This window comes from Montipora foliosa, chromosome 4 (genome assembly GCF_036669935.1).
Source record: "Montipora foliosa isolate CH-2021 chromosome 4, ASM3666993v2, whole genome shotgun sequence".
Taxonomy (NCBI): Eukaryota; Metazoa; Cnidaria; class Anthozoa; order Scleractinia; family Acroporidae; genus Montipora; species Montipora foliosa.
The window spans coordinates 47,222,743-47,242,742 of record NC_090872.1 but is presented as its reverse complement, the minus strand read 5'-3'; the positions used below and the strand labels follow the sequence as shown (position 1 = coordinate 47,242,742).

The following is a 20,000-nucleotide window of genomic DNA, read 5'->3' as shown; positions in this document are numbered from 1 at the left end:
AAGTTTCCCATGAAAGATGCACCAATCAGACTTTAAGCGTGGTATACTCTTCCACGCAGTGAACTTATAAGTGTGCCGCACGCACGGGGCATGAAGGAAAAGCAGGTCACAGCTTACAGCAATACTGGAAAACCTAAAACTATCACATGGACTAACCTTAAGCCTAAATAGTGCCTTTAGTCGTAATTAGAGTTACGGTTAGCATTATTAAAGGATGGGTTGTTTCAAGAGTAGTAAAACAGGGATCTCTAAACGGTAACCTACAAGTGTAAGTTTGATTGTAGGTGCTCGGCGCGGCACGTGTATATAATTACGTATCATTGTTATGTAAATAGTCAGCCAGAATTCAAAATAAATATCATTTTCAAGGTGTGAATTAGCAACTTGACACGTTAGCTCAGTGGTAAAGAACAGGGACAAGTAATCCAGAGGTTTACAGTGGGTCGGAGTTCAAGGCAAGCTGCGAGTGACATATCATGGGATAAAATGGCAGAAAAAGCCGAGCGGGATCTGGAAATAAGAACAAGACGAAGAGATAGAAAGGGGAAAGCTGGGACAAAAACGAGTAACGGTGTGGGCGATGAAGGGAAAGAAGAGAGAGAGGGAGGGAGAGAAAAAATGAGATCCGTTTTTATTCATCCAGTAAGTACAAATTACCCATGTATCTATTCGGTTCTCTTGGGTATACGTATTGTTCTACAAAATAATAGCGCGAATGAATAATTAATTTATTCTGCATGCATAATGAGGTAGGGACCTGTACGGAAATCATTCCAAGCTTTTTGACCCACTATGTGGATAAAAAGCCATTTTCAGTTTCTAAGACATGTTTCGACAGAAACTTCTGTCATCTTCAGTTAATGAATTTACAAAGCATTAGAAGTTGAATTTATGAGTAGGAAAAAGTGCTAATTATGCTAGTAACAACGAAATGTACATAAAACGTGACAATGTGAGAATTAAAAGAATAGTTTTAGATTTACACGATGTAATTGTTGATTCAAAGAAGGTTGCTCTCTTTGAATATGAATAGCCTCTTTTATCTTAAGTTGAAAGCTCGTAGAGTCGCGTAAATTTTCAACTTAAGATAAAAGAGGCTATTCATATTCAAAGAGAACAATCATCTTTGAATCAACAATTACATCATGTAAATCTAAAACTATCCTTTTAATTCTCACATTGTCACGTTTTATGCACCTTTTGTTGTTACTAGCATAATTAGCACTTTTTTCTACTTATAAATTCAACTTCTAATGCTTTGTAAATTCATCAACTGAAGACGACAGAAGTTTCTGTCGAAACATGTCTTATAAACTTAAAAGTTTTGTCGTTTTCTTTAAAGTTCTGACTTGCCTGCTAATATCAAGATCATTTTTAGTTATATTAACGGGAGTAAAATAATTTTTACGGTTTTTTTCTGCTGGAACTTATTTTTACGGATCAAGTACTATCCGCAAAGTCCGCAAAAATTAAACCCCGCGAAATAAAAGTGCTACACCGTAACTCCCGGCTTTTGCGATACCACTGGTTTGGCGCAGACGTAAACCAAAAAAAAAAAGACTGAAAAGAAGAGACATTATGAAGCGGAAACAACATGATTAGTCCTTCCTTAGTGGGGGGCATAAACGCTTGCTTAGGGCAACTCTTGAAATGCATGAAATACAGGAAAACATCCGTCAGATTGATTTGCAGTTCGTTTTTTTGCAGACTATTTCACTTAAAGGGGCTATGTCACGTTATTCGAGGGTGTTTCGGGAAAATCTTTAGTTAATCACGAGTTTAAAACTCGAAATGCTAATGTGGAATTCCCTTACCGATAAAATAATCGTTACATCACAAACGAAATGGTTCTGAGAGAAAAACGACCTTTATCGAGACGATTTGTCATAATTATGAAAAACGTCGGTTCGACTTTTATCAAGATTATCCAAATGTAATCCATTTCAATCTTGTACATGTCCATCAATGCTTCTCTTTCCTTTTGCAGTATTTCTTTTATGTTGTTCAACAGTTTTGAGTGGTTTTTGCAATGCTTTATTCTACGTTTTGGGAAAAAAAAGGAAAGGAAAGCAACTTATTAAGTGTCTAGTCGTTCTAGCGCTCTAGCGCTGGAGCGATAATTGGGGTAACTGTAAACTGAAATTAACAATTAACGCAAATCAAGGCAAATGTTCACGAGATGGGAAAACCGGAGTACTCGGAGAAAAACCTCTCGGTGCAGAGTAGAGAACCAACAAACTCAACCCAAATATGACGCCGAGTCTGGGAATCGAAGTCGAGCCACATTGGTGGGAGGCAAGTGCTCTCATCACTGCGCTATCCCTGCACCCCAGATCATGGAATTATATCATTTTTAGTGACATACCCCCTTTAAAGAAGAAACGAGCAGGAGCGTGTTCTTTTATCTTTGAACTGAATTCATTACCAAAGCTTAAAAAAAGTAAAAGACCTCAAAACGGGACACGACATTACATATAATTCAACGCGTGAACGTGTGCGCCAAAGAGCCACTGCTGGCATGACGTCTGGGTGACCCGTCAAATGGTCTACATCACCCCCTCCTCCTCCCCCCCCCACTTAAAAAATTACTGGAATACTACTGTTCAATGACACACAACTCAGTGCTTTCTGTTTTTGTGTAACACGTACCACAGGTTACCCAGTTTACGCTCAGGCAGCGTCTAGTTGAATTTGATGTGAAGTACGCCGTCTGAATCAATTCAAAACGACCGGTCTAATTCGGATCGGCTAAGCAATTTTTTCCGCCTGGCTTAGCCGGGAATTACGGCTGTGGAGCGGCTTTGATCCAGATACGCCGTACTTCACGTGAGCCGAATCAAATGCAGAAATTATTACAACTTTGCAATTTTCTTCAGTCATAGTATGCGTCTGTGAATTAATTTCCGCGCAATTAAGTTCGGCGTCTGACTCAATTCAGCCGGGATTAATTAATTTGGGTCGGTCTAAATTCGAATTCGACTCGGCTCATGTGAAGTACGGCGTCTGAACTGGGCCCAAGGGGGTATTTACATGAGCCGGACGAACTCAGACCGGTATGAACTTGTACCAGTATGAAATTTTTTGCTGCCGTTTACATGAAGCCGGGACGAAATGATACGTTTTGTCTAATAAATATATGGTCGACCCTAAATCTTTCTGGCCTGAAACTTTTCGACCCGGTCTGAGATTTGTTGTTATTTGTATGAGAACGGTACGAAGTCAGACCGGTACGAGAATTTCTCGTCTCGTTCCAGCAACAGGTCTGAGTTCATTGTCAGGCTGATCTCATGTAAACGCGTAAGAAGAAATGTATGGAGTCCGATACGAACTCATGCCGATGTAAATACCTCCTTAGACTTCATTCATGTACAATACATATGGGTCATTATGCACCTTTACTGGCCCGTACGGTCCCGCGTGCGCTTTCATTGTAAAACTACTGGGAAAATGCCCGTATGAGGGCGGTACGCGTTAGGGAGAGCGGGCACCCGTTTCGCGAAAGTCCCGTAAACTTTTCGGGCCATTTGTAAACCTGCCAACCGCTTGTTCAGGACGGCTTAAAATGCTTTCAAAGTGACAACAGTCACTTTCTCTTTGTATCCCAAGAACGGAGAGGATTTAAAAATCCTCTAAAAATCCTTCTCCGTTCTTGAGATACAGAGGGAATTGTGACACCCGAAAATGGCCCGTAAAGTTTCGGGGCTTTCTAGAAACGGGTCCCTGGGGCCCTCCAACTCAGTCAATAAGTACATATCATGATGGTACTTGGCACACTCGTCACAAGGTGTCTCTTTACTAATAACCCTAAAATATTTATGTTTTACTTTTTCCTTTGAGTTCTGGTTAAGGTCATAGTTGAAGGGTCACTTTGTGACGCCTACGACAAGTCACGTGAATGTGTTGGAAAGCCCTCACTAACTTGTTTGAGTAGTTGCTCGATATCTGGCCCCAGTTGTTCAAAAGGTGGATGACGCTATATATCCAGCGGATAAATCACTATCCATTGAATAACGCAATCGGTTTCGCTATGACTTTCTGACTTTTACACTGGTCTCTTCTTCGTGATACTGGTAGTTACAAGTTCTTACAATGTGGAGGTGAAAACCTGTTTTTACTCTGTTCGTTGACATGGAGGTAGAGATTAGGGCCCCTAAGAAAGGACAACGACGACGGCTGCGAGAATGTTCCGTTATTGTGATAATTTTGTCATTACTCCGAGTCGCCCGGCATGGAAAGAGCGTATCAACATTCCAGGACTAAATTGATGAGAAAGGTGTGGACATTTAACTGAAAATTTATCGTTAGGTGCTCGCGTACTCCACACAACTTCAAATTTGGTCATTTCACTTCGTCGTCAGGGCAACAACGGCATAGAAATGTATACAAATGTAAAAATAACGCACGTGCAGGGCATGCCATGCTTTTGTTTTTGCTCGTCAGACCTATTGTTTTGTGGGCTTCTCGTGGCCGTCGTCGTCATACTTGAGGGAGCTTAGGCACGCAATGTTTTTGAGAGGTGGACGACAACCGAAAGAGAACATTTCGCAAGCAACGACAGTACTGTCTCCTATATTTCCAAACTAAAGATATTTAGCAATGTAAATGTGGTTGTGTGAAGACAAGTTAAAAGGGTAAACAGCTCACTTCCGGTTGCTGTCCGCGTCTCAAAAACGCGCGTGCTTAAGCTCCCCAATTGGTACTATGATCAAAAAATCAATTCGCTGCTTTCTTTGGTTTTTGAAAGTGTGTTTGCTTAATTTAACACCTTCCTGGCAAAGCCTGTTTACTTTGAATGAAAGTTTTGGATTTCACGTTCACGTTCACGTTCAAAACCGACCGCTGGACCTCAAAAGGGTTGGATCTAGGGAAAAGTGACCTCATTCACTCAAAAGCTCAAACTTTTAGGGTGTAAAGCCCCGTTCAAACGGTCATGATAGTTGATGATAGTTTCAACTATCATTCACTATCATTGACTATCATGTTTGCGATCAAACGGTCCATTATAGTTCATGATAGTTGACGAAATCGCGCAATGTGCTCGGTCAAACGGAAAAAACTATCATGAACTATCATGTCGAATTTGAACATGTCCAAACTGCATGATAGTTGATGATAGTTGATGATAGTGAATGATAGTTCGTGTTTAAACGTGCGTGATAGTTGAAACTATCATCAACTATCATCAACTATCATGACCGTTTGAACGGGCCTTAAACGCAGTTGATCATGTACGCAAAACACGAGTTTACAAATCTGAAAAGCCCGAACCTCCCGTGCTGCATATTAATTCAGTCGCGTACAAACACGTTGCATTCTTAAACTAGTGATTCTTTGACGTCACTTTCTCATCGATCCAGCTCTTTCAAGATTTTACAGTCAGCAATGCGGACCATTAAATACGAAAATTCCAGTTCAATTGGACACGAGTCTTTTCGAACTTAGGTCACTTAGTGTTTACTTAACATAGTTTTGAAACGCAAAGGAAAAAAATTATAATAACGAACAAAACGGAAATTAAGCTGGGAACGCTTTATTTCTCCAAATTTCGAGAAAGAGTCTTCAGACGTAAATATACCGTGCGGTAAATCAAACGCAGCTAGCCCCTCGCTTAGAAATTCCGATTAGCAACTCCGGACTGCAACGCTTACATTGTTCAAAACTTCAAAATGTCTGGCATGTAATTGTAAAATACAAAAATATTACAAATACAAATCAACAACACAAATTGATCAATATAAAATGTTTTATAGACGATTCCTACTATTTTGAAATTACACATACTCTATGATGAAAGCTACAGGTATTGTTTACATTATTGAAATTTAATTTAAATTTTACGTAGGTTTAAAATAAGAGCTTTTCTAATACTTCTTTTTACTAACTTTCAATCCAGAGAGCACCATAACAGCAATCCAAAATAACTGACAATATTAAAAATCGCTGTGCTAGTATTTTCCATTCCTGACATTCTTCATAGGTATCACGATACCTTTCAGTATTGGATTTCACCATAGTTAGTAGTGTACTATGATTACACAATAGAAACGATTAAACAACACCTAGTATCATCGCTAACGACATAACGTTTATATTCTCCAGGCAAATAATGCGAGAAAGTACTGAAAACTGTTGCTACAACTGCAGCCACGCCTTCTCGTTCATCAAGCTTTTTGCAAAGTGCTTTTCTCGCCGCTTGCAGTTTTACGCTAGCGCCACTTGAAAAAAGGCTCTCTAAGAGCCTGTACGGATGTGCCACGCTGCTATCTGTCTTGTTGAAATAATCAACTTCTAATTCTCTTAAATTACAAACTTTTATTTGTCACTCTCTCCATCGCTACAAAACTGTACCTACAATTGATGACATCTTGTCAAACTATACACTACTTTTATCGGTATCGCAGAAAGCGATCTGTTAGCTTGTGTTCCTACTTCTGAGATTACCCATGGAAATCTCCATTTGCTTTTGTAACGAAGCTTCTGGAATTGTCCTTTACAATCCCGTCATGCAGAAGGTTTTCTTTTAAAACGCACTGCTGATCAATCTTGATCAATTTATCTAACTTTCAATTTTGATTGCCTCGGCGTTACCAAGTCCTCGTGCCAGTTTTTAGGGCTTGAAGTTAGCGTAGTCGTCGAAGGCGGATAAATACTCTTGGATTGCAAAGTGGATGAATCGGTATTCCGCCTACCATAGGAAAAAAAAAGGTGAAATGAAGAATCAGGAAAACAAGAATTCTACTGAATGTAGAATGGTCACTGGCCCATTACCACCGGTTAAAGATATTTCAACAAATAGTGCTATTGTACAACAATAGATGGTTTTCAATCACCTGATAAGACGGCCTCGTTGGTGCACAAAACAATAGCAAATTATGGCTCATGGTTTGCATTATAATAGAGTCTAATTCCCAAAAGACGTTTTTCTCTATTGTTCTGTGCATCAACATGGTTGCTGTGACGTCAAGTGAAAACCATCTATAACAATCACTCTAGCGACGTAAGGGAGACAACAGAGGCGAGTGTTCTATGGGATATAGTGCCTCGAGCAAAGTAGTATCTAATGCGAGAGGCGCTGTAGTCCCATAGGACACGAATGTTTAAGTCAAACTGTCTTAGAGTATGGTCACATTCGCGAAGAAACCATATTTTATGCAGATCATATTTATGAGCGTATTTTAATTGTGTCATTCACACTTGGGAATCGCGTTGGTGAAAGCTGTCTCAGACGCCCTTCAACCAGCAATAGGGGAGCCAGAATGTAAAATTTACAAAGTAGACATAAAATTCAAGGAAGAAACATTTAGCGAATCATCAGCAACCACATCTCTTGTAATTAAGCACGGTGAGACCACTCATTCGTTTTATCTTTCCTAAAAATAGCGATATTTCTTGTTTACAAAAATTGACGTCACATTTCTTTTGATATTCAAATTTGCCAACCAAGGAACAAAGGAAGTCATTGTTTCAACAGCCAATTGGGTTCTGGTTGGCATATTAATAACAATAGGTGACGTCAAGAGAAACATCGCTATTGTTAAGTCGAACTTGGTTTTGTTACTTTGGTGATTAATCTCTTGCTTAAGTTATGTAAAGCGAAACCTTCAAGTAAAATTGTCATTGTTATAAACGCAAGTTGTTTTTGTTTAAATTAGAAGCCTGTAATTCATTAGTCTGCTCTATATACTCATTAGTATGCTCTATATAGAGCATACTAATTAGGCTTTTCGACAAAGGAAAACAATTTCTATATAGAGCTTACGAATGAGTAGTTATTTTACCCCAAAATTCCCCTGTGCTTCGCGTCTTTACATAATTTAAGAGAGTTTATGGGATATAAACCTTATTCATGAATGTACATGTATGGCGCCTGTTCTATTATTCTTTTGCTAATGTGCAAATAAGCCTACCAAGTCTCATTTTAGAGCAAGAATTCTTTTCAATTCACTGTACGGTATCGAGACTTGGTAGGCTAATTTGCACTTGGACAAAATAATTATATATTGACCGTCATTTATGAATAAGATTTATAGAGCACACAAATATTGGATACTGATTGGCTGAGTGGGTGTGACCATGTACTAATTTAATGGCGTTTGTAACGCCTTCTAGTCAAAATGGAACCTCATGGTTCCACAATGCTTTCGACATTTTTTTAGACGATCCACGTGACTCAAGAACAAAAGGGTCAGACGACGTATCATTTTAACTTTATTCGTAGGAGTTACAACACAAAAAAGCGGGTAAAGATAGTCTATGCACTAAAAAGTCGTTTTACCTCAGAGGAATCAGTTTTGTCTTCATTTTGTGGATGCCAGTGTGTTACTTAAATTAGACCAATTCACAACAAAGAACTAAGGAACCAAAGATCAGATCAAATCTTTCTTCTTTTTTCTTTTTTTATGAGAAAGAAAAACATGAATACCTGGGTAAAACCTCTTGGAGCAGAGTACAGAACCAGCAAACCCGTCCTACGCGTGGCCTCAAGTACGGGAATGAAATAACTTTTCGAAAGATGACCACTATGATCTTTGCTGACATGAATCATTTGTTAATAAGACGTTAGCAACTTCAATTGAAATTAATTTGAACATGCAGAACACAATCAAATTGAGCTACAACAAGTTGCAAAAATAGTGGAGACACTTCACCTTCTTGGGGCGTTATTAATTTTCCTATTATCTCTCACACTGCAGCCCCCCTCCCCCCCTTATCAGTGTTGCTAGCGAGAAAAAAAAAATGTTGGGAACTTAAGCAGTCAACATTGAAAGGGGGTGAGGGGAGTGGAAGTGGGAAAGGTTTAAATTCTAGATACGCCGAGTATTGGAAGTTAGAAAAGGTGTTTTTTGATGAAAGTGTCTCAACAATTTTGCAACTTGTTGTCTGAGTTGGTTGTCACTGTATTGGCGTACGGTCACTTTGTTTATTGAAACGGGAAGGCGTCTATCGTTTGCGTTTAATATGGTGTTTCCAAACAAAAGGGTTTAATTCTCTGATCTGCTGTGAATGGAAAATGGCCAGCGATAAACTGGATTTTGGCGGGGTGTCGGTATGACGTAATTTGAAGGCATTTCAGTGCTTTCTGTGAGTTAAGTCGAACATACACATAATTTGGTACACAAAAAGGTGTGATTTCCATCCTTTCGCTTTTTAAAGTACGCTAGAAATATCCTGGAACCGATTTCGAAATAATTTGCCTTAAACACCTATATTTCGGTCGACACATGACATCTAAAGCACTCGCAACATGTACGAAATTAGCTGTTGTTTACGAATGAGAAACAGACATAACCTCTCCTTTAACTGCGATCGCATGCCATTTAAAGGGAACAACCACTTTCCGAAAAATCAATTCTTAGCAAACATTGTTATACAAAGATACATTTTCATAGAAGTCCATTCGTAACATTACTTATTGCTTTCGGGCTAGTCTGCTGCCAGAGAAGGGATCGGTAACGCTTACTAGCAAGTCTTCTAAGTGACGTGTCGGGTGAAGGCTAATTCCATGTTCTTTGGAATGACTGACTGAGCACAATGATCAAAAGAAAGCACCCGATTGTTTTAAATCCTTTGCGAGATTTGTTTTACAATGAGATACAAAAGTGAACAAATTTGTACCGGCTACACATTATGACATTTATATGAAACGGTCTACACGGTCTACCACAACTTTTCACTGAGAAAATAATATGATATCATATTTCTTGCTGTTGCGATGGTAGACCGTGCTTGGATGGTAGACCGTTGGTAAATGGAATAGACGATATGTACAGGATTTCTAACTGTGTGAGCTTTATTACGAATCACCTGGTAATGTATTGGATTGATTAGAAAAGAAAGTGGTAGTTGAATTGTGCTGTTTCCTCGAAGATACGATTTTCAACTGTAACGCCACCATCCCGGTTGACGTCACCAAGAAACACAATAATGGGTATTGTGTTACATAATACGAGCCATGTGTAACTTTCGGAGCATCAGATCTGCAGTGCAAAATACTTTGCTCGCTTTAGCATTTGGTACGGAGTCTTCTGTCAGCGATGATAAGTCCAAACACTCGAAAATCGATGCTACCGTATGTCAATAATTAATATCCTTTCGTGTTTGGTACAATGTGATTTGCACTTTGCGTGCAAACTTCTGAAATGTTTCAGAGCTTATACGATATTTAATGATTGTTTCTTTAGTTCCTGCTTTTCTACGTTGAAACGTTTCCCTATAGGATTCAAATCCGGACTGGCAAAATTATTGCAATCAATCAGACAACAAGTTGCAAAAATAGTGGAGACACTTCACCTTCTTGGGGCGTTATTAATTTTCCTATTATCTCTCACACTGCAGCCCCCCTCCCCCCCTTATCAGTGTTGCTAGCGAGAAAAAAAAAATGTTGGGAACTTAAGCAGTCAACATTGAAAGGGGGAGAGGGGAGTGGAAGTGGGAAAGGTTTAAATTCTAGATACGCCGAGTATTGGAAGTTAGAAAAGGTGTTTTTTGATGAAAGTGTCTCAACAATTTTGCAACTTGTTGTAGTTCCATTTTACGTATAAGGCTCGACTTACCGCAGTCCTTACAAGTCCAGGGCGAGGAATTCTCATTGCCTTAATCGCTTGAAACACGTCAACAACTTGCTCGATTTTTAAACGTTCCAGTACTGAGTAAAGAGCACAGAATGTACCGCTGCGACCAAGACCGTCCCTAAAAAAAACAATGACAAAGATAACCATTGTAAATATATAGGTAGCCCCATGAACATCAACATCATTATCACTGTGGTTATTATTAACTGCTTAATAACCGAGAGTGAGGTCCTTACAGCAAAATCTCAAACTGAGGCCTTGCCATATTGACCGAGTGATAGCGATATTATATGGCTAACAGAACGGTTCAGAAGAAAAAAAAAACTAATTTGTATAATCCATAATCGGCCAGTGGGCATTACGGGGAAAAAATACCCTCGCGCTCAGCTGGCCTTGGCCAATCACAGCGCGCGTTATATCGGCAAGAAACATTAGCCATATAATAATAATAATAATAATAATAATAATAATAATAATAATAATAATAATAATAATAATTATTATTATTATTATTATTATTATTATTATTATTGTTCTATTATTTTAATGTCCAGAAATGCATAATTATATGCACGCCGATATTGATAAGCGTCAAGAAGTGTCCCCCTACTCTTCTCCCCTGGCTATGAACCTCACGCCAACATTAAACTGGTATAAAGAAGTACTGCGACGTGTCGGTTAGGGGATGGCTATCATATTTGTTATCAATAGAAGATAGAGAACCTGGACAAATTCTCCCGCTAGTCATTGATGGGAATATGGAAAGAAAGAGACCTCCCGGAAGACATCGAAGAGACGGGAATGTTGGACAGCGTAAAGAATGGCGACCTTTACGTAGCGTTCAAGAGGCGCACCATTGAACAAAAACTGTGACGAAGGATCTTACTTTAGGCAGAGCATACACACACATAAACAAGAAACTGACACTAGCATGAAGGCCACATTTCTCTTTTACACTTTCCTCCCAACGGCACTTTGTTACACCACCATAAATCACCATAAATTCAGAGTAACTCACTAAATAGTTCAACATTTCATTGTCGCAACCGTGCTTTTCACTGATGTTACATACAGTACTTTTGCTTTGCCACTAACCTGCAGATTACTGTGATTGGTCCGTTGCCTGAATGCTGTTGCCACTTTTCCACTTTAGCGATGAGAGTGATCAGAGCTGAGCATGGTGGGATTTTATCCTCCTCAATCCAACCGCTGTACTGGAACATCTTGATCCGGAGGCTGGTTTCTGGAGTCTAGTTTCGCCGCAGAAGAAAAAAAAACCCTTAATCGTTCGTTTGTTTGTTTTTATGTAAGCACATCGTTGAATGTTGTGGTGCGAAACTTCAGTGCCTTTGTCATGAAAACGTTCATTATCAAGTTAACAGGTGATTCAATGTTAATATGCAGCTTAAATAAAGGGATACTTCTTAAGACCACGTAAATGGCAAAACCACAATTCGTATGTGCCTTCCTTTACCTTGCCCCTTCCACAAGGGGAAAAGTACACGCTCACTTTTTTTGGGGAAAGAAATACTACGAAAACCACTGATCTGTGGGATGAACCCGAATTACCCAGTTACTGCTCCGCCCACTTTCGTTAAACGGTTTGATGACATTCCTTTCCCACGGGTTGAAGGTGTACTATAACGACCGCAACAATGGAAAAACACGTTTTTGAAATTTCTCTGTTTTCCTTGGCGATCGCAAAAAAAACTTCCCTCGAAGAAAGCTGTGGTGAAGTCTCCCCCTTTTCCGATAACGTATTGTGTAATCTTCATTCTCAAGTCTTCTCCGAGAGCTTTTCCACGATTACAGAGCCTTCAATATGCACTCAGTTCTGCTAATACTTCTTAAGAATTTTAACTATTTACAAGCGAAAGTGGGAGGGGCAGAGACACGTAAATTCCCACCCATTCCACAGACCGGTAGTTTTCGTGGTAACTGGTTTATGCGCATTACGTTTCAAACACTTGAGAAAGCGCAATTAAGCGAGATCCTCAGTGCTGTCATGGCGCCACCCCCCTCCACCCCCGTGAGTCCCATAACAAATAGATTCCACGGTGGAGAAGTCTGCTTAGAGATAGATGAAGTAAGGCATACTCTTGGAAAGTCCATAAGGTCGTTTGAAGTTAATGCCGGTTGGAAAGTGGAGTAGCCTCCCTCGCTGACAGGGGCTGCGGAGAGGGAGGGCCTAGGGGCTATAGCCCCTTTCCCCGAACGTTGGGGAGGAAAAAGATTGCGTGACGAGCTAAAAGAATGTCTGTGAAGAAGGCTAACAGTGGAGTTGATGATGGCGGTTTCAGAGCAGTCGAGAGCCAGTTGAAGTGGAAAACTGGCAGATGACGTTAAAATGTAGTAACAACATCAATGACAATGACAATTGATGCCCCTATTCGTTTCTTACCACGTTTAAGCGTCACTATTGATCTATTTTTGTTTTTTACTGGCTCATTCACCTTATAAGTTCAACGCTGTACCATCCTTATTTCGTTTGGTAATGGTCTTGTAATAAGAACCAAAATATCACGCTTATTTCCCTGTTTGTTGTGCCCCTCTCGCTTATACTTCTATTTTAAGTTGGCAAGATTTTTTTCGGAGTTGTTATATATTTTATATATTTATATTTTCTATAAATAACTTGCTTGTTTCACAGAATACATGTAAAAGTATGACGGCCTTTTCTTCAATCCCGGGTAACGATCACTTGACCTCTTTAGCTTGTATGTTATGTTTTCCCATTTCAGACCATGTGATGTTACTCTAGGGAACAGTTAGTTTCAAATGTCGTATTATGCACGTGTATATGTACGCATAACTTATGAAAACACATTTAAGGAAAATTCTCTTGGGAACATCACGTGGTCTAAAATGGGAAAACAAAACGCACAAGCTAAAGAGGTCTATTAAGCGTATTGACCCACACAAAAAAGAAACACGCCATGTATTAACCAGTAGTAATTTAGTGGAAAGAAAGAAAGGGGAAAAAAGAAAGAAACAAAGGGAGAAGTCAGCATAACCAGTAGTTAAGTAAATTACCTCACGAAGTAACTCACCCTCAGATCAGTTGCTCTAAACATCTTCTCAGCTATCTGTGCTTGATCGTAATTTGCCTTAAGATTGTCCACGCTACTACTATTTGTAGATAACCGGCGAACAGTAATCATGTCGTCATAAGTTGACTCATCCTCTGGCCAAAACAGAGGGAAATCCTGAAGAACATTAGAAGTCCAATTACGATCTAAATTGACACATTCAAGAACAGACAAAAACAAAAACAAAAACAAACAAAGATATAAAATGATACAGCCCCGTCTCATTTTAATGCCTCGGTTTACTTTAGTTGGTATTTCCATTCAAGAGAGTGTTTGGTGAGTTGAGTGTGCTTTGTTCCTCTGGTGACATTTTCAACATTACAAGCTGCAAGCACAGAACTCTGACATACAAAATGCCTTACCCCGTCCTCTTCACTAGAATCAAACAGCACAAGACAAGAACACTCCTGCTCACAGAGCATGCGCCAGAAGTCCGTGACAGTTGGTGTCAGAGGATGATGTGACACAATGAACGCATGCTGCTGTTTGTAGCCCTAGGGGAAAAAAAGCAGAATTCGTGTTGTGTGACCACTGTTTCAGTTCATCGTCCCACTGCTTCACATCGTGACAACACCGCCTTCGCGGGGCTACGCTGTTAAATGTGATTGGTCGAAAATCGCGTTCCCTTCCCTTCAATTAATTAGAAGCCATTTTTAAAAGTTTGATGTTAATTTGATTTTTTTTTATGTTAAGCTACCATTGTTATTGCTCAAAATAAAAGATGTTTTTACTTAACTGCCTAAAGGCCAGAAATTGATAACTTTAGTCAGTCAAAACCGACCAAGACAGTGACATTAGGCAATCACGGCGCCAAACAAATTCATGCGAATATAGAGTGCAAAGCGCTGCAAGATTTTTAAACTAAATCTCTAGCGTAGTAAAACAATGAAATAAGTTTATTAGGTAGACTTGAGTATTCGAATAAATCGTCACTAAAACTACGACTCAACACCGTACACCACGTCAACTATCTATCGAGGAAAAGCAATTGTGAAACAAGTCTTTTGGTAAGCTCTAACATAAAGTGCCAAAGAAGCAACTGCACTTCAATAATTCTGTGCGGGCGTGCTAATGCAAATTCTTTCTTTCCCATTTCTAATTAATTTGTGAGCTGGAGTAGGGGTTAGGTATTACGTTGAGGTTGGGCTGGGTAGGTAACCCTTGTAGGGGCTGAATGTGCCATACCAACTGTTTTGACAAATAATGGGAAAGTGCGGTCTAGAAAAAGTTTCTCTGAATCGAAAGTTCTTTACCTGTATTGTCATACTTGACCACTCATTCGGACTAAATGTGTTTAAATAGCCAACAATCCAATAACGCTTCAAAAACAGACAATTGAAATTGAAATCAGCCATCTTTGTTTTTGTGTATGCAAACGAGGCTATGACGTAGCAGTAGTCAAGGATTTCCCCGGATGACTAAATGTACATTGATGTAAAGAAGACAAACGCAGGCGAGAAGAGCAATACTTTGTAGACTTGAATCTTAATCCAGAGGCTAAATTGTATTGATATTGGCTCTACCTCTGAAGAGATTTACCTCGTGGTCGTCAAACAGGGTTTTATATGTGAGTTGTATGCAGGAGTTTTACAAAGCGAAAGAGAGCTTGCAGTGCTATCCCGCGCTCATTGCTGTGAAATAAATGCCTGGAAATCAAGTTTAATCTGTCTACCGTAGCTTTCTACGAGATCCATGTTACAACTTCAAAACAAACAATCGATTTATACATTTCCATCAAATGGTAAATCGTTTCAGTAGTTTCTATGCTGCTAACAAAATTTAACCACATCTCAAGTTACGTTTATTACCGCATAACAGTGAAAGTCGTCTATGTATGGCTTGATTCAGTTTTCTCGCTCCAATATAATGATATTTTGGACTTATTGACTGAGATTTCCGTATGAAGCGAATGTCACCAAGACCCGAATATTCATATACCTCAAGATCCCGCTTGAAGTCCTCCTTGGTAAAATGACAGACCCGAACGGACAATATAGCAGTCAGGTTTTCACGTTCGAGAAATCTACCCCCCTTTTAAATTTTAATTTTCCGGCGTAAGCTCCGGTTTTTTAAAATTTTTATATGTGTTCTCAAGTCTAGACATGTGTCTAGTTTCAAATCCCTCGAAAGCGTACACCCCAACACCGGTAATTGTTGATGTGAAAAAGCCCTGCTACGTGTACTGAGCAACATCTGAAAGTTCCGTCGGCTTATTCTAACTTTAACGCTTTCCCATGTGAAAGCAAACAAATACGTTTGCTGAAGCATCGAAGACAGCTGTCGCTGAAGGAAGAAAATGAAAAAGGTACACTTGTCGAATATTTCTTTGTCGCATGTTCAAGGTTTTTGTCTTGTTTATATTTTCTCTGGCTGTTTTTGTGCCACCTAGTTTGATTTGATCTTACATTTGAATTTCTCGAAGCAGAAAGGTCACACCACATTGAGAAAGTGATTGGGGACCGAAGAACTTGGTATAAAGGTCGAACACGTTTGTTGACTATTGCTACGTCATAACACGTCATATCCAAGATGGCGCTCTCCAAGTCACGAAAGAGGGGAAAGATCTCATGGATATACCCACCACGAGTCCCCTTGGTTAAACTGCCCATTTCAGTGATTAGGCCTAAATTTTCGTTTATCTAATTGCTATAGCAATATTTAATTCTAGAAACTGATTTAGAATGGTCATTTTTTTAGATTTATGGTTGGTGTGTATATCCATGAGATCCTTGCCCGAAAGAGGCAACTTCAAAGTGCTCTTGTCACATTTTAACAGGGAACTGGACAAAACGGCAATTATTTTCGAATTCCTGGGAAAAAGTTTTCGTAATTTACAGAGGCTCTTTCTAGACCGTACTTTCCCTTTAATAGATGAGCCATAGCTACTCACCGGTATATTCACAGCATTTATGTACGAAGTGGGTTCATTGTCATCAATCGCAGTCAACACAACACGAGAAAAATCAGCTACAAACACAAGGGAAGAGTTTAGTTCATTTGATACATACAGCACTTTTTGGCCCCATCCACACAAAGCGTTTTAAACACGCTCAGCTTTCATTTCATCGAAAACTAGGCAAAAATTGAGCGATTCGGCTAACTCAATGTTGTACAAAATTCAAATCTCTCGGGTTAAGGTTCTTTGTGTGTTGCATTCACATTTATATGACATGGAAATACTTGGAACAGAACGTTTGATTCCCAAAGGATTTGAATTGGGCACAACATTGAGTTAGCCGAATCGGTCTATTGAAAGACAAAAACAAGATCAACTACCTACAGAAGCGCTATCGTGTCATTTCCACCGAACTATACTCGTTTTTTCCACGCAAAAACGTATGTTTTTTTCGCTGAAAACTAATCCACAGCACATATCACCTAATCCCCCAAAGGGTCCTTCAAATAAGTCTGGTCCCTGGATCCCAGATGCATCAGTACATTGCACAAATCTCCCATTCATTAATATTAATATTAATAATAATAATAATAATAATAATAATAATAATAATAATAATAATAATAATAATAATACATCTACCGGTCATCTGGGCGAGTAACATCTCCGTACCACGAAAGATCAGAGCTACAAACACCTTTGCACTGCCCCTTTTACAATACCACATGCGGACAGCCAACTGGAAGATTAATGATCTGAAAGAAGCTGACAGAACAACGAGAGAAATAATACGAGAAAGTAGCGCTATACACAACAACGAGTCAGTAAAGCTCTTATACCTCTCAGGAAACCTAAGGGGTAGCGGCATTAAGTCCATAGAAGACACCTACAAACTCACTAAAATCAAAATGGCAAACTACAACTGTAAAAACAAGAGAGTACAAGTACTAAGAGCCCATGAAATAGAAACGATCTATTTAAGGATGCAAACAGGTACGCAGCAGAATAAAACTTAACATGCGAATTCAATGACACAATCCTCAGACATCGATGGGAAAACCAGTCAAATAAACTCACAAAGCCCACACGCCATAAAAGACCTTCTACGACAAGCACTGCAAAGGAAATACATAGAGAACATGAAAGAACAGAAATGGCTAGGTGCACTAACGACTTAATAACTCGAAGACCCTGATATGGCACCGAACGCAAACCAAGTCTTCAGAAAATGGAAAAACACACCGGACATCGTGTATGGTGTCAACAAAGGCATCAGACAGCAACTCTTACCAACAAGAACTTATCAACAGACAAAACTACAAACACAAGTCCCAAAGACGAAATGCAGAATGTGCGACTCTCAAACAGAAACAACATCCCATATATTAGGTGGATGCAGCAAGATTGCCCAAAGCATTTACAAAGCTAGCCACGGTAGAATGCTGCGGCCAATCTACCACCACATACTACACTGTCGTGGAAAACGCAAACGCCAAGATTCTATGGGACACTCCCTTTCAACTGGAGAGTGCCCTATAAAATGGTGCCAACAAGATTGATATGGCCGTATTGAACAAGCAGGGCAAGTCGTGGCTGCTAATCGAAGGCACTGTATGCCAGGTAGGAAGGATCAAGCAAAAAATATCAATGAAGCAAGAAAAGTACATCGATCTACGGAAAGGAATAAAGAACTTACACAAGGATCACACAGTAACTCAAATCAACGTAGTATTCGACTTTCTAGGCGGTTATTATATGAAAATGGAAAAGGAACTTAACAACATCACAGGAACAAAGAAACTGAATATATTATTATTAAATGCCAAAGAAGGCTCCTTTCACAAAACAATGAGACAGTTAAAAAGTTCTACGGGTATATATAACGATTATAACAGTGTTACATATAACGCAGAAACAACAAAGCATAGGTGTCACACGCATTGTTGTAAAAGAAAGCACATTGAAGGAACAAATAAAGATGCCATAATAATAATAATAATAATAATAATAATAATAATAATAATAATAATAATAATAATAGAATTTCATATGGAAAAAAAGCCGGAAAACAAAGCAAACAAGGTTGATATAGCAGTAATGGACAAGGAAAAGAAGACATGGCTACTCATCGAAGGAAAGGTTTGCGGTATAGCAGGTGGAAGACCAAGCAAGACAAATACAGAGAACTAAGGACGAGTATTAAACATCAATACCCTGATTACAAAGTCAACCAAGTAAATGTAGTTTTCGATTTCCTAGAAGAATATCACCAAAGCCTGAAGAACGATCTCAATGAACATTTAACAGGAAAGAACAAAGACGAGACGCAATATCTAAGAATGAAAAGCCAGAAATGGATCGTATCACAAAACGTTGAAATAGTTAGAACTTTTATACCTATAAGAGATAGAAAGAACTGAGCAGAACGTTGAAAGGAATAACCTAACTGAACATTCATATTTGTAAATTATATAGCCAGGACTAGTCTCGTTATGCTATAGATACATACATACATACATACATACTTAATTGACCGCTCCCCATAGGGGCTTTTCAGGGCCCATGAAATAATCAACGAAACAACAGAACACAACAACAACAACTGTTAAGAATCCCAACTGGCCGGAGGCAAACCAGTTGGCTATATACAAGTGCAGCTGGGAAGTTGAACCAGGGACTACCAGGAACAAATCCAGCGAGTGGTCAGAGCGGGTCTTGAACCCGGGATCTCCGGCTCTCAAGGCAAGCGCCCTAACCACTGGGCCACACTGCCTCCGCGATATCAAAAAGTGTCAATAATAATAATCAAAAAGTGTCAATAATAATAATAATAATAATAATAATAATAATAATAATAATAATTTAAGATGCTAAGTATGGCGTTGTCAAGATACATTATTCCTTGGCTCAAACCATGTTTAGGGCAAGAATTTGTCACATAGCCTTACAGTGTAATTCCATTATTGGACAAATGTCATCAATTATACAGTATGAGAAAAATTATGCCTGGCCAAGAATTATTTATACTACAGTAGTTGTTATCTACCTTTGTCATTTTCCTCTTCACCTCCTCACATCACTCCTTCTTCACTCTGCACGCATGTAATTATTCTTCATAATTATCGTACTGATTAGCTTCATTCGTCGCCAGTTATCATTAACTATTAACCTTTGCTTTCCTAAAAGGGCCCCTCATAGACTGTACTTTGTCTAGCGTCAGACTTTTTTTCTCGCTAGTGAGGAACCCCATTGGTATAGACGACCAAATCCCTATATCCTCGCCGTTTGCAACTTAGCATACCAGTCATCCACTAACGCAATTTATCTAGATGTTCATTCTCGAGATCAGCGACCATTTTTTTCCTTCACCAAAACAAAAGAAAATGTTTGGGTCAGAATAGTGTTTAAAATAACTAAACGAAAACAAAGCTCTCCTTTCGGTAT

The 20,000-nt window shown here is 39.2% G+C and overlaps 1 protein-coding gene across 5 annotated transcripts in view; it reads right to left on the bottom strand.

Annotated features, from left to right (window-relative positions):
- Positions 1 to 5,514: 5,514 nt before the first annotated feature.
- The window catches only part of LOC138000867 (receptor-type tyrosine-protein phosphatase F-like), an 87,603-nt gene continuing 73,117 nt past the window's right edge, over positions 5,515 to 20,000 (bottom strand). For all 5 annotated transcript variants that reach the window (XM_068847538.1, XM_068847539.1, XM_068847541.1 and 2 more), the window contains 6 exons: positions 16,551 to 16,627; positions 14,023 to 14,154; positions 13,622 to 13,777; positions 11,667 to 11,821; positions 10,554 to 10,689; positions 5,515 to 6,685 (listed from right to left, as the gene is read on the bottom strand). In XM_068847538.1, the coding sequence (XP_068703639.1) occupies positions 6,608 to 6,685; positions 10,554 to 10,689; positions 11,667 to 11,821; positions 13,622 to 13,777; positions 14,023 to 14,154; positions 16,551 to 16,627 (734 nt within the window). In that variant the 3' untranslated portion in view covers positions 5,515 to 6,607. The remainder of the gene's footprint in view (positions 6,686 to 10,553; positions 10,690 to 11,666; positions 11,822 to 13,621; positions 13,778 to 14,022; positions 14,155 to 16,550; positions 16,628 to 20,000) is intronic.